Source organism: Poecile atricapillus, chromosome 4 (genome assembly GCF_030490865.1).
Source record: "Poecile atricapillus isolate bPoeAtr1 chromosome 4, bPoeAtr1.hap1, whole genome shotgun sequence".
Taxonomy (NCBI): Eukaryota; Metazoa; Chordata; class Aves; order Passeriformes; family Paridae; genus Poecile; species Poecile atricapillus.
Genome location: NC_081252.1, coordinates 41730618 through 41756247, shown reverse-complemented (window position 1 = coordinate 41756247; position 25630 = coordinate 41730618). Strand labels below are relative to the sequence as shown.

Genomic DNA, 25630 nt, shown 5'->3' with positions numbered 1-25630 from the left:
AGATCCAGCTCAAGTACTGCATCCAGTTCTCTGGGACCCCAACATAGGAAGGAGATTGCCCTGTTGGAGCAAGGCCACATCAGGTTGCTCAGAAGGATGGAACACCTCTCCTATGAGGAAAAGCTGAGATAACTGGAGTAGTTCTGTGTGGAAAAGGCAGGCCTTCAGGGTGACCTAATTGCAGCTTTCCAGTACCTGAAGGGAATTTACTGGAAAGATGAGGCAAGACTATTTAGAAGTGCACGTAGTGACAAGACAAAGGGAATGGGTTCAAATTGAAACCGAGTAGATTTAGATTACATATTAGAAAGAATTCATTACTGTGAGGGTGGTGAGGGACTGGAACAGGCTGCTCAGAGAAGCTGTGCATGCCTCATTCCTGGAAGGTCAAGATCAGATTGGGTGAGTCTCTGAACAATTTGTTCTACTGGAAGATGTCCTTGCATACAGCACGTGGTTTGGAACCAGGTGATTCTTAAGGTCCCTTCTCACCCAAACCATTCTACGATTTTGTGAAATGCAAATTATATTTGTGGGCGTGAGCCACGGCCTCAGCCGAGGCTTTACCTTTTCCTCGCCACGACACCGTTTCCGCCCTCGGGCAGCGCGCTCACGCCGGGCTGGGCCGGGCCGTGCGCCTGCGCCGCCTGGCTGGAGGCGGCCCAGGGGACCGGGCGGCGATGGCGGCGGGACGCGGCGGGGGCTGGCGGGGGATGGCGGTCGCGCTCTTGTTGCTCTCTGTGCTGACACCGGCGGGCGCCGCCTCAGCTGCCGCTCTGCCTGTAGTCATCAATACCTGGGCGTTCAGGACGGCCGCAGAGACAGGTGTCCCGGCGGGGGCCCGGGCTGGAGCGGGGCGGGTGGGCCGGTGCTGTGGTGCGCTGCTCGGTGCCTTTCGGGAGCGCCCTCCTGCTGAGGGGCCGGCAGGCAGACCTGGGTGTTGGTGCTGCTTAAGGAAAATGAGTCTCTGGGGCGTGACTGGCTGGTGTGCGGCCAGAAGGAGCGGGCTGTGACCCGGCTGCCAAGCGGCGCTGGGTCCGGAGGGCCCGGGCTCTGCTCCCCGCGCTGCCCCGTCCGGCTCAAAGGCAGCCCCGCTGCCAGAGGGGAGGTGGCGGGAGGTGCCTTGGAAAGAGTTACCCTTCTAATGGGAAGGACCAAGCCCCGGAGCTTGCCCTTCCTTCACTCTGCCGCCGGTAGCCTGCAAGCGAATGGTTTCGCTATTCCCTTTGGGAAATAACGCTACAAAAACCCGACCAAAACCCACCAAAACTAAGGAGCGGAGTTAGAAACTGCGGAAGAGCTAGATCAAAGACATACTTTTGCTAATAATGTGGTTTTCACTCTTGTGCAGTGTTTTTTAATGGTGATTTATGGGGTTCTTTGGGATTTCATCTTGTCCCCTAAAGAATTAGGTAGTTACATTATTTCTTTGAAGCTCTATTGTTTTGTGATGTGTTATTGACAGTCAAAGCGGGCTTTCCTATGGCAACCTACATTAGCTGTGAACAGTAATTTTAAAAGACTTGCAGATTCTTTTATTACAGAAGAGTTGAAAATAACCCCATACTATGGAATGCTTGCTTGTGAAATAAGTTACAAATAAAGTCAGAAGTGAAATACTCATGAAAATTGCAAGGCGCTTGCTTTGCAGCTTCTGAAAGCCTGTGCCAAGCCTACTCACAGCAGTAAAGGTAATATGAGTCAGAGAATACTCCTCACACTGAAGTTTGTAGTAAAGGCAAGCACATATGGAGGTGGATGCATGGTATTAAGTCTTACTTTTTCCCTGGTGCAGGCAACTTCAAGTAGTTGGCATGCAGCATCTGTGATCACGAGCCTTCTTGAGGTGGTTTACTTCAGCTAAAAGAGCTGGCCTGTGTGCATGTGCTGCCTCCCCTGTGCTGGGTCTGTCAGGTGATGGAGCGCCAGAGCCAGCACAAATAGGAGTAAGCAGGACTGTGATTGTCAGTGACAGCAAGCTCAAGCACCTTAGAATATCTTGCCTGAGGTCCATCCTTGTGAAATCTTGTATGTGCAATGCCTTCAGGCTCAGTGTATTCAAGTCATGTCATCTGACACATCTGTAATGTCTTAAAAAGCTGCACCATGATCTAGATCCTGAAGAACAAAAGACGAAAGGTTGAACAGGAGAACATGGAGACTTAATTTCTTAAATATAATTTTCACTTTGCTTTTGTACTTATGTAGTTACTGATGTAGGTCTATACCTTTTTGTTCTGCAGTTGGAATATATTCTTAATATTATATGTATAATTATATATATAAATATGTTATAATATTATATAATATATATTATGTTATATATTCTATATATTCTATATATAATATAGAATATATATAATATATATTATATTATATTTTCTTAATATTCTCATGTGAAGCTTTTGAGGGTGGCTCTTTTTTTTGGCCTTTTTTTCTTTTTTAGAGTCAAAAGATTTTTTTTTTCCTTCTTTATTCTCCCAGAAGGCTTTAAACAATCAGTGATAAAGTAATGATTGGTTCCGGGCAGAGAAGGGTATTTGATATGGAGAGCTTGTGGTAATTGTTAATAAATTATACCTCAGTCAGAAGAAAAGCTCTGTTTCTCTTTAAGAAACACTGATCAGATATGCAAGAAAAAGAATATTTAGAAAAGTGATGCTTTATGTTCTTTTGGTTATATTTTCACTTTATAATTTACAGTTTACTGATTTTTATCCACTTATGTAGTGCGCCACACCTGAGTCATGTCCATCTGTAAGCAGCAGTGGAAAGTGTTTTCCCTAGTGACATTTAATTATTTGTGTTTATTACAGCTTGGAGAGTTTTAGAGTCGGGAGGCTCAGAGCTTGACGCGGTTGAGAGAGGCTGTGGTCAGTGTGAGATCGATCAGTGCGATGGGAGCGTGGGATATGGAGGAAGCCCAGATGAAAGTGGAGAAACAACTCTGGATGCAATGATTATGGATGGGTAAGGAAACTGTATGGAGAAAAGAATGATCCCTGCTGTTATAAATGACTCAGACCCCAAGAGGGAATGAGTTATAAAAGTTTTATAAAAGCAGAAGGGACAGCACTGGGAGTGTGGCCAAATGCCTGAGGCTTGTCCACAAAATGGCAGCTCTGCCTTTTATACCCCTGGTGTTGCATCAGTTTGATGCATATTTATTTTGATTTTACATAGTCTCTGTCCATGTCACTGTCCTCAGCGCTGATGCAGTTTCACTGTGGTCCTCAGGGCTATCATTGGATGAAGTTATGCTCCTTTTAAGGTCCTGTCTCAAAGGTTTGGCCAGCAACAGCCATTCAGTGTAAACTCACAAGTTCACACCACAACACACAAAACCATCCTCATGAAAACCAACCTCAAAACTAGGCGACTGCTAATACATCAACCACTCCACAATGTGTATCACTCTCTCAGTATTGACGACATAATATTTAATCAACAATATAATTAATAATATTCATATCAATTCATATAGTACCAGCGAAAGCCAACTTCCATTAACTTGTTTCTCACACCATTTTTGACACACTTGAGGGTTGTTAAAGGATCTTGTTGCTTTGGGGCTGACTATGGGACAAGCTAACTTGGAACAAGGGAAAATAACATACCTGATTGTTGGAAGAGTAGGAAATGACTTCACTTTTAATGCATTAATCCAGTTCTAGGTATAACAGTTGAAACAGATGGTTTGTAGCATTGTTAGTTTTCCCTTTACATTCAGTCCATAAATATTTCACTTTCAGAGAAATTGTCTTCAATAATTCATTTGCTATTTAAAGCTGTCCTGATTAAAAAGTAATTGCAAGTTCATGTTATGAGCTTATGTAACAAAATAGTTACTCTACTGAAAATATTACTGTGAATGGAAGTATTGTTTCTTGGGCGACATATCCATGCCTGTGAAAGGAAGCTATATGTAGGAAGTCTTTCCCTACTAGTGTGCTGATGTCTGTCTGTGCCATAGAACAATTAAAGCATTATGTTAAAGGAGCAAGCTTTTTGATTTAGATGAGAGCAGATTTTGTCTAGTAAAAAATGTGTAATTATTCTTGTAGTTTTAATAAGTTTTAAATATTCCTTGTTTCCAGCAACACTATGGAAGTTGGGGCTGTTGCGGATCTCAGGCGTGTGAAAAATGCAATTGGTGTAGCACGAAAGGTCATTGAATACACTAAGCATACATTACTAGTGGGAGAGTCAGGTAATTATTCCTTTAACTGTTTCCAAGTCAAATCCTCGTTTTAAAACACTTCCTAATAAAATTGCCATCTTGGTAATATAGTTTTCATCTTGGTAATATTAGTGGAAGAATTCCTTGACAATCAAATCAATCTACTCAAAATAGTTCAAAATAGTTCATTGTTTCATTCTGTGTCTATGAAATAGGTTTACTTTTAGAAGGAAAAAAATAGTTTTATGGGTTTTTTTCATCAGCTTAACTGCAAATGCTGACTTGTAATCCCAAGGCTTTGCTAATATCACTGATATCCAAGTTACCAAAGATGATTTATTAAAAGACACTATAGAAATGTTAGATGTAAATGTTGCATTTAAAATGATGAAGTAACTTTTTCCAAGGAATGGCATGATAGGCATTAGAGTTAAATTCTAATATTTTGGTATGTATTGAGTGTGATTAATATATTTCATAGTTTAAAAGTATTAGTGAGAACTTAAATGTAAAAAAGCTCATTAGAGGCTGTATTCCCAGACACAACAAAAGAGCAATAGCAAATCGGAGGCTTAGTTTAGCTTTTTAAATACAGGCTGCTGTTGGTAGAATAGTACCAGTTTCAAAAAGAGGTGTTCATTCCCCAGAGGTATGTGAGTGGTGAACAAGATTTTGGCTTTTAAGAACCCTGTTCTGAGCCTGTACCTGCTCAGAAAGAAATATGGAGATAAGTGAAAAATGACATCTGAGCATTAATGGTGATTCAAGTGCTTTGAAATTGATATGAGACAATAAAATATTCTTGAAGGAATTAGCACGTACTGAAGTAAGTGCAGGAGCCATTTTTTGATGGAGTAAAATGGAACAATTTTGAGAGGTGAGGATACAATTTGACTGAAGGTCTGAACAGAGAAACCTGTAGATTCTATTTAATGTAAGGCAATTGACCATGATTATGAGTGGCTTTTTTAAGAGAGATTTCACATGTAGTGCAGAAAAATAAATTGGTCAGGAGTTTAGTACTGGAGGGAGAAATACTTCTAATACTCATTTGCCCCTCATTGCTAGTTATCGTAGTATTTTTAAATTCTAATCAGGAGAATGAGCAGAAAGGATAAGGAAGATGAAGAAACAGAAGGAATAAAGTGCTGATTTAAGTATCATTAAGTGATATCGTCTGTGAAGATAGCTCTTTGCCTAATGGGGGTATATGGACAAGTTTGTTATGCTGAGTTCTTACTGTCAGTCATAGCTTGCTCAGAAGAAAATGTCTCCCAGTAGTGGCAAAAGAAAGATATGAAAGCTAAATTTTTAGCTGAGTAAAAATTGGAGGTGATGTTTAATGTTAATGAAAGCACTGGAGAAATTGAGAAAGACTATTTCTTTTGAAGAAATGTATTTTTTGTGGAAATTGGAACTTGGATAAGAGAAATTGATTGTCTTCACCAGGTGAAGATGAATAAAAAGAAAATCCATTTGAACATTCAAACTGGCATGTGAGAGAACAAACAGTTTATTTTCTAAGTAGAAATACTTACATTACAGAGAAAAATAGAACAGTAAAATCTTTTTGTATAAACGTATGTAATCTCTGCAGGCATTTTTTTATTCAAGATGCAAAATTAGGAACTATGCTTCCTGGAATAGAAACAATGTTTAAAAAATTGTGAAAGAATTGCTGGCAAACACGCACAAGCACAATTTTATCGTACAAAGAAACAAAAAACAACAACAACAAAAAACAAAACCAACAAAACAAAAAAACAAATTCTGCCTGTTTGTTCTGTAAGTGGGAAAATATATATTTCATTTAAGCTGTCAGTTTTCTTTTCCTATGATACCTTACTTGTTTCAGTTTTTAAGAAAAACATAGAAAAGCAGTCCAGAAATAATTGAAGGCTTCTCTTAATTTTTGGACTGGATAAGTTTGTTCAGCTGTGTACTGTGTATTATAATGACATTATTATCAAGGATTGATAACATAAATTCAAGCCTCTGAACCTAGCAACAGTATCTGTTACTGGGAAATATCAAAGGTATCTACAGCTGAAAGATGAAAGAACAGTTGATCTTTTTTTTCTTTTCCCTTTGCCTAATGATAAGTCATTCTTAGAAGTGTAGCATTCTTTCATTGCTTGTGTTGGTATTTCTTCTGCTATATAAATACTATATTTATTTTCAAAACAAGGAAGCTGTCACTTTTAAAGCTGCAAGGAGGAAGTGTAACATGATGTAAGCTGGTGGATTGCTTTCTTTAAGTAGCAGTTTTAATTGCAAATGTTGTGCTGTTATTTATGATAAAAACCTGCTTTTTAAGGAAAATATATGTGTATGACTTACTTATTTCTGTGACCCTCACAGCCTAGTCTATTTTTGCTCCACACTCGTTGTGTCCAGCTGATTAACGGACTTGCATTTGTTTCTTTTTCAATGGGAAAACTTTTATGTTACTGCCTGTGAATCGAGAGTTGGCTCCTACAATTGTACATCACTTTAGTGGCTGATACTGCTCCCTGAAGATGGATTCTCGTCTCCAGAAAGGATTTAGAATTTCTTGATTTCCAAAAAAAAATAACATGAATGGATTATCATAAAACTGTGAATAAATCAATGTTTCTTTTTTATTTTGTTCTTGCTTTTCAAGCCTCCCTGTTTGCTGTAAGAATGGGGTTCCCATATGAAGATTTGACTACCCAGAAATCCCTTTCACTGTTTTCAGAGTGGCTTAATCAAAGCTGTCAGCCAAACTACTGGAAGGTACAGTGCAGTGATGGCAGTGAAGGGGGGATTTAGAAAGTCAGCATTGCCTCTTCCTTTTAGCTTATATTGAAGTTACACTTTACATGTGAAGAAAAATAAATTTTGCTTATTAGACAGAAAAAACTTGATGTTACTAAGCACTTGCTAGACTTGGAAGTGTATGTGTCTAGTTATTATTTTTTAGATCCTGCTGCTTTTGACCTTGCTGCTGTTGTGTTTTGATATGAGAGTTTTATTTTAGTTTTTAACTGGAACAGGACTTAGCAAAATAAACAAAGCAGTGCATGTATAAATTTCTGAAAGAAAATCTTACAGTAATAGTTAAGATCTTTAAATAATTAGTTGAGAGACTTTATGCAGACCTATGAATACATCAGGTTAGTGCAGATATCCGTTAAATTTGTCTGTTGTGGTGAGCTTGGCTTGTTGTTTAAATGGGGATTTTTTTTTACTTTGGGTGTTACAGATTCTTACGTTTGTACACTGGTTTGCGGGTTTTTTTGACCAGTCATTTGAGCAAAGGAGAGTCTTTAATCTGAACAATGTAACTTCTCCAGGAAAACCTTTTTACTTTATAATACCAGAAACCAGTCTTTATTCATTAAACAAAACGATTTGTGGGATCTTAGTAGAACTCTGTGGTTTAAGTACATCTATTAAGGACATCTGTTTCCTTTATAGTAGATTATAGGTATTGATTCGAGTATTTTTTACTGTATCTGTATTGAATATGTCATATTATTCATGCAAATAACAAACTAATTACAGAATGTGGTGCCAGACTCTTCAAAATCCTGTGGACCCTATAAACGGCGTGAAAAAATAACTTACAAAGAAGAACAGACCAGCTCACAAAGAAGTGTTCAGAACCACGATACTATTGGTAAGAGCTTTTGGTAACTCTGATGGTGATCTTTTTTTTTCTCATTCCTCTAACGATTAAGTCATATTTAAGTATTTAAGGAAAGTATTTCATATAGGAATTGTTTCCTTTTTATAGTGGTTTCAAGATTCTGTTACTTACATGTTAGGATGGAGTGCCTAAAAGTAGGATTTGTTTTGGTTTTTTTCCGGTTGCCTGGTTGCACAGACATTTACTTCATTTTTTGCCATTAGCTCTTTATCATTGCCCTGCTGCTTTTCCCACGGATACTTTGGCATAATTGCTTGGCCAGCTGTGGATGCTTAGAAAACTGACTAAGTTAAAAATAATTATGCTCATCTTGATTATGGTGTGCTGTCAGACCAACTTAAAAGGCCTTGCAGCGGTAGAAGAAAGGAGTATATCAGTAGTCCTGTTGCCAACTAAAAGCAGTGTGTGTCACACTCCTTAATCTTGTAAAATAAAGTTTGCTTTAATTTTCTTCTGTCTCTTTTCTAAATCAGTGAATTTCTACAGAAACTAACATTAAAACAGGGTAGTAGTAGTAGTAGTCCCAGCAACTTCTAAGAGTTTTCTGATGGAGGGCTGTTAATTGCTAAGCCTGTAAGTTGATTAATGAGCAGATCAGACAAAGGACTAGGGCAGTTACAGATGTATGTCTTTCATATCTTTATACTTTGTAGTCTTGAAACCTGCACTTTTTGGTTTAGTTTGGATTTTTCTCAGTTTAGCAATCCAGAACTTTTTGTCTGATGGTCTTTACAATACCAAGAATTAAGCTGTTTCAAGTGTGAATCTTTCTTCTTTGTTTCTAGTTCATCTTACTAATAATCAATTAATAGTCTACAGAAGTCAGGCAACCTACCAAATTCTCAAGTTGACAGCTAGCTTACTTGCTGGGGTAATTCGGTAAGTGGTGGAAAACTTAGAAATTGTGGAGTGTGAGGAGAGAGGAATCTGCTAAATACAATTCAGGAATTGATCAATCATTAAGTAATCCTAAGCTGTTATGTAGTAAATGATGGTATTTTGTATTACTATTTCAAGTTTTCCCACCCCATTGTTTTACATATGAAATATCTCTGTGAGTAGCACATTTTGAGAGGAGTCTTCATTCAGCATACATTTTGGACATTGGTAGGAGCTGATGCCCTTCCAGTTTTTTTTGCAGAGGCTATTGGGTCTGTGCCTCTGTGTTTTTAGCTTCTACTGGTCAGGAAAGAGAAGAAGATACTGCTTAGAGACTTCAGAGAAACAGAATTCAGCTCATCAAATTCTGCTTCCTGGCTCTTTGTACTCGAGTTTTATGCTAGCAGCAATTCATGCCTCTACTGCTCTATGGAGGTAAAGTCTTGCTCTATGGAGAAACAACTGATCCCAAATCTTTCCACGTGACAATCTAAACTTCTTTAGTATGAGGCAGTGGCTTTCCTTCCAGCACAAAATTAGCAAGGGGTAGGCTCATGCGTACATTTGGTTGTCCATCGTGTTATTCTAGTTACTTTGGTAGTCAGTATGTCATCTTCTGCCAAATTTAAGCTCATGCTTCTGACTTGTTTAATTTCCTTCAAGTACCATTTATAATTCCTGAACTTCATTGTTCTGATGGTATTGGTACTCAATGTGGTGACACCAGGTACTTGTTCTCTACTGGTTAACAAGGTGTGTATCAGGAGGCAGTGGCTGCATATGCAGCAGCAGCAGTATATAGCTCTGAACAGTGTGGCATTCATTCACTATTTCACATTCCTTTTTGAGCACTTGTAATAGATTGTAAAAATTTTCAAATCTCTTTTAAAAATAACTTGTTTTCCTAAAGAGTACAACTCTTGTTTTTCAGGAGATCAGTAATTTGGATAGTCTGGGCATTGTGGTTCTGTTTGATAAGCGTAGTGCTAACTAAATAAATATGTTAGTAGTGTTCCTGAATATGTTTTTTCCCTGTTGAAAATCTTAGGTATGGTTGTAATTGGTGTGAATGGAACCGTTGCTTCTGGGACATCTACTAATGGTGCAATCCACAAACTTCCAGGGTTAGTATGTCTGATTTTACAAAAAAGCCTTTTTCCCCACCTTGCTTCCCATGTTAAACTTGTCATTGGGGATTAAAATGTTAACCTTTAGATCACAAAATGCTTTGATTTTTTTTTTTTTTTGTGCACTTGCCATAAATCCTAATATTGAGAAACTGATTCAGTTGAAAGACTACATGTGTTTATTTGAGGGAATGCTTGTTTCTCAGCTTGCTTAATTTGCCATATAGAGACACAAACCACTGGCACAGTTGTGAGACAACTTGTAAGGCAAGGCACCAGAGACAAATAAGCATTTTGGAGACGCTCACAGTCCCCTAAGAAATGTACATAAAATCAGAGCCTCAGGCTTGTGTTTTGTCTTGGAGATACTTTTTCTACACAGTTAGGATTATTGTCTGTCAACCAAGTCAGACGACTTCTGGATTTAGCAACAAGTTATTGAACATATTAATGTCCCCAGCTGCTTACTGTTGCCCACAGGCTAAAGCTCCCTGGCTTAACTATAGTCAGTATAATAATAGACAGTTATGCATTGGAGGTGGATTAAGCCTCAGGTCTGTCAGGTTATCACAGATCACTTTCACAGGTAGTTTAAGACAAGACTTTTTGCAGTGGATTGACCTCTTTACCTGTTCTGTTTTCCTGTGGGTTTAATGCTAAGTCAGCTGGAGGCAATAAGGCTAACAAAGTTTGTGTTTTGTTTTCTGCTGTTCACTGCAGACGTGTTGGAGATTCTCCGATAGCTGGAGCGGGATCCTATGCAGATAGTACAGCCGGAGGAGCTGCAGCCACTGGGGATGGTGACATCATGATGCGCTTCTTACCCAGGTTTGTCCTTAGGGCAGACTTTGCTAGATTTCTGCAGCAAAATGTGGACTCAGCAAATGAAGATATTGATTAAAAATATGGTCTGACTTAGTGGCTGCTGAAGTTGGGAGTAAAGGAAGGAGTGAAAGGGGAAAGAACAGTAGGAGATCCAAGTTATTATGATCTGTCTTAAAAGAAGAGACTTAAATATCTTGATGACAGATCTTAAATGTCTTGATGACAGACAGCTGTGAGGAAACAGTCAGTGGGTAATATTTCCAACCCGTATGCTTTTTAGCAGAACTGATTAGCTTTCTTCTCCAAAGCAATTTGTTGTATGGGAAAGTATCATAAATTGTAGAAAGGATGAGGTGTGGGTCTCAGCTCACATAGGTGGTATCATTGCAGCAATCCTTTGTAATTGCATGTAATTGGAAACTGAAAGAGGTGTTTTAGTGTTGTCACCATGGCTGCATACACTGTGTAAGATGTGGCTCTCTTCATGAGCATCCTTGTGGGTCAGTCTCAGCAGGAATCAATTACGGAAGTCCATGCTGAACATAATGGGCAGTGATGCTTAAAGGATAATATAGAAGTGGCCTTTATATTGCCCAGACAACTTTTCTGAAACTGGCAGCCAAGAAAGCCTGCTAGCTGATGGATATTTACAGATATTGTCAGTGAATTTCAAACGGTTCTGGGTCAGTCTTTCAAATCCAAGGCAGTTGACAACTTCATAAATGATCTATCTTGCCATACAAAATAACAAGATGAGTAGTAAGTTGATCTCCATTATAAGGTTAGTCAGTAAAAGCTTAGATTGCAGTTAAGCAGCCTGAAGTGTTTGTCTGTAATGCTTAAAATGTTTCATGTTGGCATCAGTGGGTTAACCACCAGACTAGGTGATTCATTACTGGTTCATATAGATAAAGATTTTCACTAATTCCATAATAATTAGATATTCCCACATGAAAACAAAGACAAGAATTAACCTCCCAGAAGTGAAGGAAGTGTCAAATAAAGGGCAAAATTGCTAATATTTTCTGTATGCCTTCCTTGATGTAGTAACTTCTTGTTGAGTTTTTGATTAGTGAAGAGACCCCTGTGAAATACAGCTTTATATTCAGATAGTTCTCTTTAGATAATTTGAACCTGTTTGACTGTTAGAATAAATCAAAGATAATAGGGAGTCTCAAAATGCAAGAGTCACTCTTCTCTGTGGTACTTTGATAACATCTGTAATTAATGCAGTGTGTAGATGCCTTAGTGTAACGAGTTGGTCTTGGTATACGCATCTTTCATCAAAGCGATAAAATGTTTGCTTGTCTGTCATGAGTTACCATTTAATCTTCAGGTTCTAAAAGAAAATGGAAACATAAGTAATTTTTTACCTCAGGATATTTTGGAAATGCAACTGGTTCATCTCAAGCAATTCCTTTCGATATAAAGAAAATTCATTTTGATTACTCATAGAATAAGGGTTTTTTTTAATCACTTTGCAAAAATTTTGAAAGTGGCTCAAAGTCTTGATGAAAACATGATACCTTCATATTCTTAAAATAAATAAAATGTGTCAATTTTGATGTTTTCAGAAACTTAAATTTTTTCTGAAAGATTTTTTTAATGCTTACTGAACTCAGTAATTTATCAGTAATGTAATACTGAGTTTTCCTCAAAAAACTATCTTGACATTAACCTTTATCAAAACTAGCAATTACTTCTAATGTCAAATTCAATCGTGTAATGACAAATAGAAGCCTCTAAGTCTTCTAAGCCACTGCTCCTTGCAGTTTTTTAACTGATCTTTTGCTTTGCCTCTACTACTGCTAACGATCAGAGTTCTCTCTTGGCTTGGCCTGCCATAGACTGATACATGATATAGATGTCATCTCGTAGTCCCTTTTAGTCTTGCTTTTAATTGCTTTTTATGTAAAAGTTGAGTTACAATTGCCAATATTAAGTTGGTCTAAAAATTATTTATCATGTGTTTCCATTATTCAAAGAAACCAAGGTCTCTTCTGTAGTTGTTTAAGTTATAAAACCTGAGTATGGCTAATTTTCTGGGTATGGGGTTGGGTTTTTTTTAGTTATCAAGCTGTGGAATACATGAGGATGGGAACAGACCCAACAGTAGCCTGTCAGAAAGTTATTTCCAGAATCCAGAAGTACGCTCCAAAGTTCTTTGGTGCTATCGTTTGTGCCAATACAACTGGAAGTTATGGTATGTATTTTCTTTTGCAGACAAAGTTGCTTGACTGTAACTAGGTCACAGATTTACAAAACTGAATGTAGATTTTAAAGAAGTCATGAGTTAGTCTTTGAAGACTGCAGTGGTACTGTCCATTCACAGTATGGAATGCTGGTTAGCAGGGCAGCTGTGTCCTAGTGCAGACTGGAGATAATTTAATTTTGCGTTTTGATGTCGTAGGCTTTCACAAAATTTTTTGAAGTCTTAGCAAAACCCAAAAATATTTGCAACCTTCATTTGTTTTCCTGGACTGTATATGATTAATTTGAAGGTTTTTAAAACAGACTACTTTGTCTTCCCTAGATATGGCATAAGGGAGTGAGAATATAAATGTTAAGCACAGCTTCAAAGTGATCTAAGAGTAGTCATTGTGCCAGGCATCTCATTAATGAACTCTTAGATCAGTAGGAAGTACAATTTGCTAATCAGTGTGGATTATTTAGTTAGACTGCTTTGCTTATTCTTTGTTCTCTTACTTCCTATAGTTCTGTGTTTAAGAGATTAGTGTTGAAGGAACTCATTAAATTAATCAGGATTGAAAGAGAGAGAGATTTTCCTGACTTGTGTTACTGTTTTTAATTGTAGTATAAGGGCATTAATTGCACTACAGCAGTCAGTAGTACTATATTTTAACTTAAAAATTAAATACTTTCAAGATGTCTTGGGTTAAACAGATTGTAAAAGAATAATCACACCACTGTAGTAGAATTAGTAACTGGATCTTTAGATGATAAAATACAGTGTCAGAGACACTAATCCCAAATGTAGCAAATTAGAAACTTCTTTTCTTTTTTTCCTAGGTGCTGCATGTAATAAAATTCCAGGATTCACTCGGTTTCACTTCATGGTTTCAAACCCTTTGTTAAGTCAACCAACTGAGCAAGTAGTAGACTGCATTTAATTTATTTTCTCTCATTAGCATCTCAACTTAGAAGAGGACACTGCCAAGTTCCACCAGTTATTACATCTCAAAATGGTTGTTTCTAGCTTGTTTTCCTAAGAACTGAGTAGCCAGAAGTGATGAATAATCATTCAACAGGCCCTTTGCTTTGACAGTTAAAAATATATTTGTCAGACATCAGGAATAATGGGCTGGAAGTGGAACTATGACTCTACACATAAAATTTATGTTGAGAATATTTAATTATCTTTCTAAGATTTAGTCCAAGTTTTTTCTTTTGAAAAGAAAATTGCATGAAAATGCTGACATGCAAAGAGGCTTGAGGAGTAGTGGAGACTATTTCAAAGCTTTAATGAAGAGGTAAGAAGTCCTTATGGACTATTCTACCTTGTTCCACAACAGCTGAGTCAAACAACATTTGAATAGAGAGTATATGCTAGCAAACCTTCAAGGAATTTTGGTTGACTGACTGGACATGGAGACAATTGGAAATCATCCTGTCACCTGTTTTTTGTAGTGGAAGTTAAGTTATGAACCATAATCCCAGTGATTTCCTTGTCAGTAATATGCTGTGCACTCACCCCATCCGACAGCGCATTAACCTCTGCAAAGGAGCAGTTGAATGCCTAGAGTGTGACAGTTACCTACAGCTCTGGCTTTTGTCACTTTGTGTGTCTAGAAACACCAGGATTCATTTGTAATAGAACTTTAGCATCATGAGGATTATTCCACAGGTATTTGAAGATCTGTTTGATCATTCTCTTAAATTGGTGGCTTACTGATCATTTGATGGAATCTTTGCTAAACTTTAGCTAGGAAATGGCAAAAGGGGGGAGTGAATAAAAAGAGAGTCTTGTCACTTTAATTATTCTCTGTCTACTTAAATAAAATCATTGGGTAATAAAAGCACACCTTAATGTATTAGTAAAGTTGTTTAGATTCTTGTGTACTGTGCCTTTGATTGATTGCTGCTTTCTGTTTCAAATTGGTATCTTTAAAAGCTGGAAATAAAGCATTCAAACTAGACTGGCTATCTTTAATGGTGTGCTATTGAGCTTCATTCACAAAGTGATTTACTGACTCCTGTCACTGGATCCTCAGAGCCTGTTGTAGCAGTATTCACTGCAGGCCACAGAAAGCTTTTGTCAGAGAAACTCCTACTGAATATATCTGTAATGGCTTAAGATGAGTTTCCTACCTGTGCTACCTACAATCCTTCTGCCATGGCTGCTCTATCTTCAGATAATTTGGGCAGTCAAGTGCAAATAGATTAATAAAATCCTAGGGATTTCTACTTTGGAGATTGCATTGTGGCTTATGAATGTAGAAGGTTCAGTACTGGGAGCTGAGTGGTAATGTCTCAAATTGCTGCAGCTGAATCCTCCAAGATTCATTTCTGAGAGAGGTTTGGGAACACCCAGAGCTTGCTTTCTAGAGTGCTTATGTCACTCTGTACTAGCTAGTCTATGCCAGTAAAGGTTACGAGTGCCCTATAACAGTGTACTTTGAAGTCACTGTTACAGTGCTAACTTTCTATATAGTCAGGTTACCGGTGCTGGTCGACAGCAGCTGAACATGAGCCAGCTGTGCCCAGGTGGCCAAGAAGGCCAATGGCATCCTGGCCTGTATCAGCAATAGTGTGGCCAGCAGGAGCAGGGCAGGGATTGTCCCTCTGTGCTCAGCACTGGTGAGGCCACACTGAGTGCCGTGTCCAGTTCTGGGCCTCTCACAACACAAGGGACATTTAGGGGCTGGAGTGAGTCCAGAGAAAGGACAGTGGAGGTGTTGAAGGGTTTAGAGAGTAAATCCTAGGAGCTGCTGAGGGAGTGGGGTTGTTTAGCCTGGAGAAAATGGGGCTCAGGAGAGACCTTATTGCTCTCTACGGCTGCCTGAGGGTGTAGCCAGGTGGGAGGCAGCCTCTTTACCCAGACTGCCAGTGACAGGACAAGGGGAAATGGCCTCAAGCTGTGCTGAGGGAAGTTCAGGTTGGATATCAGGAGGAATTTCTTCACTGGAAGGGTAGTCAAGCATAGGAATGGGCTGCCCAGGGAGATGGCGGAGTCACTATCTCTGGAAGCGTTCCATAAAAGACTGGATATGGCACTTTGTGATACGGTTTTGTTGGCATGGTGGTCCTGGAGATCTTTTCCAACCTTGCTGATTCTATTATTCTATGAAAATTACTTGTCTCCATGAGACATAGGCACTAATACATGTGGTTTGATAATGTGGGTTGCTTTGTGATGTTGCATTAGTTATAAATAAAAGGGTTAGTTTGTGTAAACTATTTTGATATATCATTAATTTGACAATATGTGAAATCATAATATTAAGAATGTACCATTCTGATATTATGGATGGAATTCAGAATTAGAAAACTAATGTGCTTGGTAAATATCTTAAGTATTTCTTTAATGGTTGTTAATGGTGTTCTGTTATGCTTAGCAGACACACAAATTCTTTTAGGAAAGATAAATATCAAGTACAGACTCTTGTCAAAAGTTAGCAAAAACTGACAATTTCTTCTGGAATTGCAAAAAGTATTTTAGTGTTTTCTATTTCAGCTTTGACTATCCAACTTCTACAACAGAATATGAGGATTTGTGATTTAATGGTTCAATTGAATGCATCTGCCTATAAAGCTGTGGGGATTTTTTAAGTTCATTAGCTTCTTTTTAGCCATTTTTTTTCTGTTTCTAAAGACAGAAAAAGAATCTTTGCTCAACAGTCTGACTAAAAGTGAACTATGCTCTATTTTTGCATCTCATCAAATTGTTCCTTAATAAAGCAATCTGTGTGTACCCTGGCAATGTTTCCTATGCACTTGCTGAAGAAAGCTTCCCTGTCTTTTCACCATTTGTAGGTTACCACTAAAACATGTTCTATCAGTTGTAACTGCCTCAGTCAGGAATAATTTAGAGAATTCAAGATTGATTTTTAGAAGGAATGTACAATACTATATACACCAACATGAATCTATCAGCATTTGTTGTTTGAGTTTAGTTTATCATGTGACTATTGTAACCCATTAACAGTGCTGTTCATTCCTGTTTTGAAACATGCAGGATTTCTGTGCTATTATCTGTAGTCTGTGTGCATGAAGAAACATCAGTTATACATTTAAATTTACTCTAGCTCTAATATACAGCAGGTATTTTATATATTAAGCACTGAAGTACAAGTGTTTTCATTGGAGGGTCTGTTCATTCCTCTGCATAAATGCCATTAAATTTACAGCAAAAACTGAAATGTTCATGAAGCAGAAATGACTGAATCTCAGGATTTTGTGACTAATATTGTTATTGTTTAAGCTGTTGAGTCAGAAGCAAACATTTATGTTTGTGCATTTAACAACCTTAGCTGTGTTTTCTTTTTTCCCCTAACAGTTGAAATCAATGTAAGTAAATACAGCTGGCGGTGCAGTGCTGTCTTGGTGTGTTAGCTCCTACCTTTACAGTGACCTTTGCATACTTGCCAGACAGACTCTGAAGTACATTCTGACCCTAATTCTGTTTGTTGCTAGGTTATGATTTTGATTGCTGGTGTTGGGTAATTATATAGAAAGCAGTGGACTTTGCCACTTGAATGTAGATGGAATGTTGGGTTGCACTTTATATTTCTAGTTTCTGGACATTTGTTATTTAAATGTCTGAAAAAATAAGACATTCAATTTAGAAATTCAATGCAAATTAGAAATTCAATTGAATTATTCAGTTCAATTCACTGGATTTCAGAGAAATCCTGTGGCCTTGTGTTTTTTTGAGTATTCTTATAGAAGATGGGAAGACCCAAATTTGTTATTTTTCCAATACAAGTATAGAAAGATTGTTATAGACCTAACCCTCCCAAACAGGAGAAAGGCTTTTTCTCCTATGTCAGAAGAATCACAGTAGTATTTTTCCTGTTCTGTCATTAATGGTACTTTTTATTTTCTTCAAATCTGTAATCTGTCAGTTTATAAATGTTTTCTTTATATTAATTTTGCTTTCTTTGCTGTCAGCAGACCTGTCATAGCAGCTTTTTTGACACATTCTGGCTACACCCATCTAGGTTCAGCTGTTGCTTAATTTTCTTCTTGAAGTGTACTTCATGCATGACATAGACTGTGTTGTAGTATAATTTTATCATGTAGTATTTGTCAGGGAGGATTCAGTTCTATGTGATATGACCTTTTAAAGGTGCCATAATTGCTGAAGCAGTAGATTACAATATTGCAGCAGTACAGGTTTAGAATTATACTTAGTGAGATCATGAATGTGTATTGTTCATAAGTAGATGCTTGATGGCATATGTGGTTATTTATTAAATACAGTGAGACAGGCTTTTTGAAAATAAAAACGGTTATGCTGCTAGCTTAATGCTGCTCCTGGATAGACATTGTTACAAGAAAAATTCCAAAACAAATTATCATGGATCATCTGTGAGATTTATGGTTGGGTTGGCAGGCTAATACATACAGAAGTACAAAGAAACTGAAACTTCACATAAATTAATGTTTTTATCAGCAGCATTTTTCCTGAGCATTGGGTTGCAATGTAGAACTGACAGTTTCCTACTTTCCTTGTGTAATCATTTCCGTAGCTATGTGGGGTTTTTTTCTGAAGGATTTACAGTAATAGATGTAGCAAAATATTATAGTTTAAAAGGGTGGATGTAAAAGATACTATAAACAAGTTTAATTCAGATGCAGTCAAGTGTGCTTTGCTAATCTGGCTGTTACTAAAGACAAATTTGTATGTTACAGAGTAGAAAATAAATTACATTGGAGTAGCTTCAGTGTTAATGAACTGTAGCTATTGACATTCCATCTGTACCCATTCTTAAAAATCTGCCAACATGAAAAGTCCTGTGATCTCCCTTCTCAGCTAAAGTTATGACAGCTTCTGTTAGTGCTTAGTGAAAGTGCTAGTCCCAGAAACGGATCTTTAAGGGCAACATCACTTTGCTGCTTGAGCTTAAGGGTGTTACCAGCCTTTAACTGATTCCTGCAGTGCTACTTCTCCCTGCCTGCTGTGTCTCTTTGCTGGAGGTTACTGTTCCTGTACCAGGACTGGCAGACTGGTGCATACTTCATTCCAGATCCAACAGTTTAGGCTCTCTGACCTCCCTCTGCACTTTGCACTGAGAAGAGCAGTTGCCTGCACCCCATTCCATGGGCTCTGCTGTGGGGTTCATAACTTCCCATCTAGAGCTGCAAGAAAAGGCTGCAGGGCTTGCTGAGGGAGCATTCATCAGGTATGTATATCATACCATCATCATTCCTGTAAGCACATCAGCTCCAGGAATCATATTTACAGCAGTGCTAACAATATCCACCAAAAGCAACTTTACTGGACAAAGAACAATTAAGTGTTAATAATAAATAACAGTTAATAAAGAAAGGCTGAAGACAAGGTTGTATTTTGTCTGTCTAAAGGATGGTTTCAGCTGAAGATAGAATCTTTTGCTCAAAAGGGGTGTTACTACCCACATCCTGAAGTATGTGTTCTCTCTTCAATTAAGCAGTTGGTTCTGGTAATTGTGGAGCTCCACAAAATGGATCAGCTTGCTGTCTAGCTAAAAACAAGTAATTTTTTTCTTTTTCAAAATGTAAGCAAGCTGTTCTGTTTTACTTTAGGGCCACACAGTTGCTAATACCAGCAAAAGGTAGAATGCAGGGATACACAGTAGGGAACTGAGAAGCATGGAAAATTATCCAGCTGTGACAGCACATTCTTAGTTTGGCAAAAGAAGACTTCTAAATTTTCTTGCAGATTGAGGTAAGGTGCCTGTCTCTGCAGGTTTCGTGATTCAACCCTCAGGCTAGAGGCCCATCTACTGTTTTTCCCCCAGTAAAATTCAGTAAAAGATATGAAAAACTGGGATTGGCATCCAGTTATTCTTTCATTTTTTTTATCAACAGGCTATTGTAATGTTTCCCTTATTCTCTCTTCTGTCATGTAAATACTTAATTTAGGTTTCCCATTTTCAGGATGGGAAAGTACAGAATCCCCATATAGGTTTTGGATCACCTTCTCTTTGTTAAAATGTGAATTTGAATTTCTGCTGACTGAGGAGGCTTTACAACTTCAGAACAGCTGCTGCTACTACAGTGCTTTATGAAAATGTGAGCACTATGAATTCAGTCTCCTTGACTGGCTATTTAATTGAAAGTCACTGTGAGATGTGCTTTGTGTTAACACCGCTGTGTTTGGACAGACTATGAGATTGGATTCTTGGGGAGTTCTGTCAAAGGGATGTCTGGTTACTGAATCACAAAGAGTTTTAGGGAAGAGACAATCACCAATATGCTCAGTGGAGCTAAGATAACATCTGCAGCCACACTCAAGAATAGAGCCATAACCCTGTAACTTAATTTGAAAAATCAAGACTTTCAGATTTGGGAATAGAAGCTTGATCTTGCATAAAGTTGTACTTTTATAACAATAATGTAGTGACTCACTGTGACAAATATAAGTGCTAATGTCAGATAAATATTCCAACTGTCATTTGTAATTATAATTTTTGCACTTTGGTCAGGCAGCTATTCATAACATGCCAATGAGTGTTGAATTTAACCATTATGCTTTGCCTTGTACCTATGTTTTTTCCAGATTTGGCATTTAGGAAGAGCTTCAAATGCATACTGGAAGTTGAGGCAACATGGTCATCCAATAGACTATCTCATGTAAGTACCTCAAGTATTTCTCACAGCAAATAACAAAATCCCTGAACAATACAGTTGTAAAGGCTGAAGCCTTTAGTTTCACTATTTGTTTAGAGTGCTTCATAAAGGGAAAAGTTACGTTTTCTTGGGAAGTTCCAAAATAGACCTAGACACTGGAGTCCAACATTTTCAGCTTTATGAAGATCTCAGTACGTTGTAGCAGCTGCTGCTTTCTGTTTTTGTAAGTATCTGACATCTGTATGTGATTTTTTTAGTGGGGTTGCATAAAACCAGTAGCTCCCACTGCTAGTAAGGTAACAGGCCCTCAAGCTCAGCCCCAGGGCCTTGTTGGATGGACCTGCTGGCACACTGAGTGCTGCTCAGAGGCAGGGAGTTTGTGCATCTGTGGCTTGTTGCATTTCTTCTAATGATTGTGCTATTACATGTGGAACATGAAAATTCATGTTGAAATAATAACCTGCCTAATTATCCTATAATGCTGAGGCCAAATAATGCTTTTCTCCTCATTTTCCTTTAATAAGTAGCAATTAATTTATACTAGGTGGAGCAGTTTCAGTAAGAAGCAATGAGATGACGAGCAAGGTAGCACGTGAAGACCTGCTTCTTTAGGAAGATGGAAGATTCCACAAGGATATACATCCTGACCCATGTCTGTTCCTGTCAGTGCTGGTTAGGTAATGTGTGAAACACAGGGAATCAAGGCAACCACCAAGCCACAGCTAATATGCAGAGTAGATTAATTACCTTGTTCACAACACAGGGCAGCAGAGACACACAGGGACACAGGCTCCTTGGGTTTAGCTCATCCTAGTGGGCACCAGGAGGGTCTCTGCCTGCCTCACTACCATAAAAGGCTTTGTGCATCTCTGTAAGAGTGTAATGTTTACAAGAATTCCACTTTAAACAGGCAGAGGATAAACCACACTAGACATAAAAAATGGACATATTTGTTCCTCACACTGACATTTTTAGCAATCCCAGCTGCAAGGTCACTGTGAGCACAACTATTCCCTCCTCGCCATATCTTCTGGTTTTAACTCTTTCCACCCAACAGGTAGTATGTGGTAAGCATCTGGTAAGCATGCCTTGAATACCAGCAGAGCTCAGGAAACGGACCAAGTTCCTGAGTAGTTCACTAGTAAGACATTAAGGCAACTTTCTGGTAGAATTCTGACAGCAAGAATTTGCTGTCAGTGTGGTTCTTTAACCTCCCATTTATGACATTTTCATTTTAACAAGTGTCTGTTCCCAATTGTGTTATGACTTAATAGTGAATGGCTAACAGCATACATATGTTATGCTTCAGAATTACAAGATAGGCGTTCTTTTCTCATAGAATGAGTAAATTTTATTCTCAAACCAAGTATGTCAGACTACCAGCCTAGGCAAAACCCTTTTCTTTATGCAGTCACAGTGTCAGGTCTGCCATCCCATGTGTGGAATTTACAGTTAACAAATTTCAATATTTGTAATGATGTTCTGGCAATGTTAGCAGCCTGTCCACAGGAGAACAATTTAGCAGATATCATTGTAATCTCAGTAATTAATTAATGATCAGTAAATCTTTCTTACATCAAGAACGTTTACTTTAGCCTTACTTAACAGGTTTACGGAAACATGTGTTTGGAAATGATGCTTCAGGGTGATCTGGTAAAGCAGTGTTACAGCCTGAAGAGAAAAGTGCACACTGATTGAGGTGAGAGATTGTGACTGCCATCTGTCTTGATCATATGGCCAAGCAAATGAAATTTATGTTTCAGGATATTTTATAACTGAAAAAACTACATTCATTCATTCATTCATTCATTCATTCATTCATTCATTCATTTTTATTGCAGAGAATAAGTGGGAATTGTTTTATTTTCTTCTGCAATCTGAGTACATATTTTCCTGTGTCTTGACTGCCTCAAACTCACACCTTTATAAAGTCTTCCAAAACTTCTGGAAAAATTATAGTTCTAGCCAACCCAAAGAAATTTCAAAAGCAACAAAAACTTGCTTTTGTACCAGAGAAGAGAGTTAGGGTCATCTGGCTGGCCTGCAAAGAAATTATAGAATAAATTACTATTACTATAATTTATGTATCATGGTGGCAAAATTATATGTGAATGGACATTAAGAACAATTGAAGGTCATTTCTTTTGACCTTACTGTTTGTTTGCAATGCTGTTATTATTTGCAATATCTAGGAAACAATATTTTCAGTGGATATGTACAGTACTCTCTAAATTAGCAGCTGTCAGAAAGCAAGGTAATTTCAGATACCCTTGATATTAAATACATAGTTTCAGTTGTGTATACTTGATTTTCAAAGTTGATGTGCTTTCTTAGCACTGGGTATAGCTGGTTCTTGACTCACTCATTGTGAATAGATGCAGCCTGCTGCCAGTTGGTGGCTGAGCCTGCAGTTCTGTCACTAAAGGAGTGGAATGCAAGAGCTGCAGATTTTGTGTGTCCCCCAGTCATTCTCGTTCCTAGGAAACAATCACAATGTCAGTTACAAGGGGTTTTTTTCTGTTATTTTTTCAATCAAGCAGCCCAAACAAGCTCTAAATATAGCGTGAATATAATCACCTAAACTGTCATTAAAAGACTCGTCTCAATCAGCAGAGCCTGCTGACTGATTGTCACCTGAAACCTTGCAATTAACACAATGACTAGTATTTTTGACAAAATAGAAGACTGTAACTTGATTAATAGTGCTATCTCAGGAACGTTTTTTTCCAATATTTATTACCATTAAAGCTGTCAGTCCTGCATACCATATCAATTTTTAAGACTTCACAACAAATACAGCTAAATGGATGTATGAAAACTAGGCTTTATCTGGATTCTAGAAATTTTAGGAACAAAGTTCAAGTGCTTGAATTTTTTCATGTGCTTCATGTGTTGGTATAATAAATTAAATGAAATTAATCCACCATGTTCAAAGAATAAGGCTTTAAACTGAATTTGAAAGTAATGTGTTCTAGGTAGCACCTAAATGTAGCTTGTGTAGAGCAATGAGGAGGAAACAAAGGTTTTTTGAATTGCAACTGGTAATCATTATCAGGGACTGAGTTCAGTAACACCTAATGTATTACATTCAAACTATCATCACCTGAGATCTGCAAAATAAAGTTTTAGATTAGTAATAATGACAATTTTTTTTTTTTTTTTAACTGGGGAGTGAGGGGAACCTCCTTATATGAACTATAGTTTCAGGGTTTTATTTCCCTCACCTGAATTCCACCTTCTATTTTGTCCCATTACAGCTTTTCTCCTGTTTCAATCGATAACTAAATAGTTCCTGTTCTAGTTTATCAAAACAAATTATGATTAGCAAAATATAAACAGTTGAAACTTCTATAGGTACTGTAATATCTGCATATCTGAATAGCTTTATGGCAAAAGTTCTTTTCTGTGCTTATGTCTCATTCTGTATTGCTGTGTCGGAACAGGCCAAGTCAGGCTGTAGAGGGATACTTTGTATGGTTACACCTTGCTTCGGTGACCTGATCTTTGTCAGGGCTGGGCTCTGTGGGAATCCGAGAACCTTTAGTAGCTAACGTCGAGACAGCATGTTTAGTGCATTTCCCCTGCAAAAGGAAACCATATTTTCTGGTGTGTTTATGTGATGGTGGTTTTTTTTACTTTTAATTCCTTTTCAGTGGCTCTACATCTTACAAAGATATAAAAGTTTCAAAGTTAACTTTCTGAAACCTTCAGTCCTTATTGTGGACTTCTTGTGTAACATTGTTGCTACTTTTAGCATCTGACACTGGTTTAAATTACTTGCAGTTATCCTGAGTAATTTATGGGAAAAGAATGGGTATGATAATATGAGATATATTTGTTCTGGCCTACTTGAAGTCAGTTCATGTTTTTAAGAAATGCATTTGCTGAAAGCGTGCATCTATAGAAGGGTTTTTATTTTGTATTGTAAAGCCTTGTCCCGTTAGATGACTTTAGACTGATTAAAAATAAGTATATTCTGTTTTTCTAGTGAAGTATAGCGTGAGACATTGCATGGATTTCTAGGTGAAACTGTATGGCATTGAAATACTCGGTGATGATTGAACCTTGGAAAGAAGCTGAGAAGTGACAAAAACAGTGCAACTAACATGAGCTGCCAGAGAAGCACAGGATATATATTCTGCATGTACAGTAAGGTAAAGAGAAAAGCAAGTGCATTGTTTTTCTAATTTCTTCTTCATACAAAATTATTTTAAGCTTGTTTTTGCATTCTTGTGTCAAGTGCATTTTTTATTTTTATCCTCTACAAGGCCAAGTATTGATTTAAGTGTTATTTCTCAGCTGTAATCAAAGCAAGTTACACTGTTATATTTAAGACCACTTCATGCAAAAATACCATCCTTAAGAAATTTCCCAACAGCCTGCCATCTTTGCCTTGAGTGGAACTTTGGTTAAATGTATTTTTCACTTTCATAGGCTCAGCAGTATTAAAAATGTAGTCTACATATAAAATTTAAATTTCAATTTTAGCTTTTTTATATATATCTTGTAACGAGTGTTTTTCTAAAGACATTTCAAAACTTTCATTTTTATGTTTAAGATCATCCTGAAGTTCGAGAACATATTTAATAAATTAATGAGTGTTTGGATTTTGTTTCTTTTTTATTAAAACCTTTGGGATTTTGCTGGTATAGAATTATTTATAGTTTGAGAAATGTAGTCTGAATTATTTTTATGAGAGGTTGTGCATTATTTTTTTCTCTACTTGTTCTTAATGGATATTGCCATAGGTTTAAAATAATGTTAGCCTAAGCCAATATTGTGCTTTTCAATTCAACTGGCTGGAGTGAAAGCACTATGCAAATGCTACTTCACTGGGGGTGGGTAACAAAGCTGGTGATCTCTGTGTTGTGCTGCATTGTTTTTTGAATAAAGTTTAAAATGTGTTCCCAGGTTTCTCCATTTCAGGTGGTCTTTCCCGTACTACAGTGTCCTAGTCTCTAAGAAATTATGAAGGATTTTTTGCACATCAAATCATTACTGTCAGTGTTGTCATGAGTACTGTGATAGAATAAAAATGTTATGTTTAAAGAAAACAGAAAAAAACCCCACGTTTTCCACAAAAGTGTAGGGTAGGTGATTATTTGATCCTTTCTAGATTTAAGATAATGTGAATAAATACTTCTGAGGAAT

At 37.6% G+C, this 25630-nt stretch overlaps 1 protein-coding gene across 4 annotated transcripts; it reads left to right on the top strand.

The window, feature by feature from the left end:
- Positions 1-615: 615 nt before the first annotated feature.
- AGA (aspartylglucosaminidase) lies at positions 616-25409 on the top strand. 4 transcript variants are annotated; one of them, XM_058838651.1, is made up of 11 exons: positions 616-825; positions 2817-2970; positions 4098-4210; positions 6825-6937; positions 7709-7823; positions 9781-9856; positions 10580-10687; positions 12754-12887; positions 20409-20482; positions 22088-22178; positions 24468-25409. In XM_058838651.1, the coding sequence occupies exons 1-10, from the start codon at positions 681-683 to the stop codon at positions 22175-22177; spliced, it is 1122 nt and encodes a 373-aa protein (XP_058694634.1). In that variant the 5' UTR covers positions 616-680; the 3' UTR covers position 22178; positions 24468-25409. The 4 variants fall into 4 exon arrangements, with proteins under 4 accessions (XP_058694634.1, XP_058694638.1, XP_058694637.1 ...); XM_058838655.1 differs by lacking the exon at positions 22088-22178 and having other exon boundaries at positions 618-825; positions 24468-25408; XM_058838654.1 differs by lacking the exons at positions 22088-22178; positions 24468-25409 and adding an exon at positions 21024-21056 and having other exon boundaries at positions 618-825.
- The last annotated feature ends 221 nt before the right edge of the window (positions 25410-25630 follow it).

What these genes read in the sequence shown, in the direction of transcription:
- AGA (XM_058838651.1), top strand. Translation starts at nt 681, where the DNA reads ATGGCGGCGGGACGCGGCGGGGGCTGGCGGGGGATGGCGGTCGCGCTC. An exon ending in CAGGACGGCCGCAGAGACAG is followed by an intron (nt 826 to 2,816) that starts GTGTCCCGGCGG and finishes TGTTTATTACAG; the next exon opens with CTTGGAGAGTTTTAGAGTCG. An exon ending in ATTACTAGTGGGAGAGTCAG is followed by an intron (nt 4,211 to 6,824) that starts GTAATTATTCCT and finishes TTGCTTTTCAAG; the next exon opens with CCTCCCTGTTTGCTGTAAGA.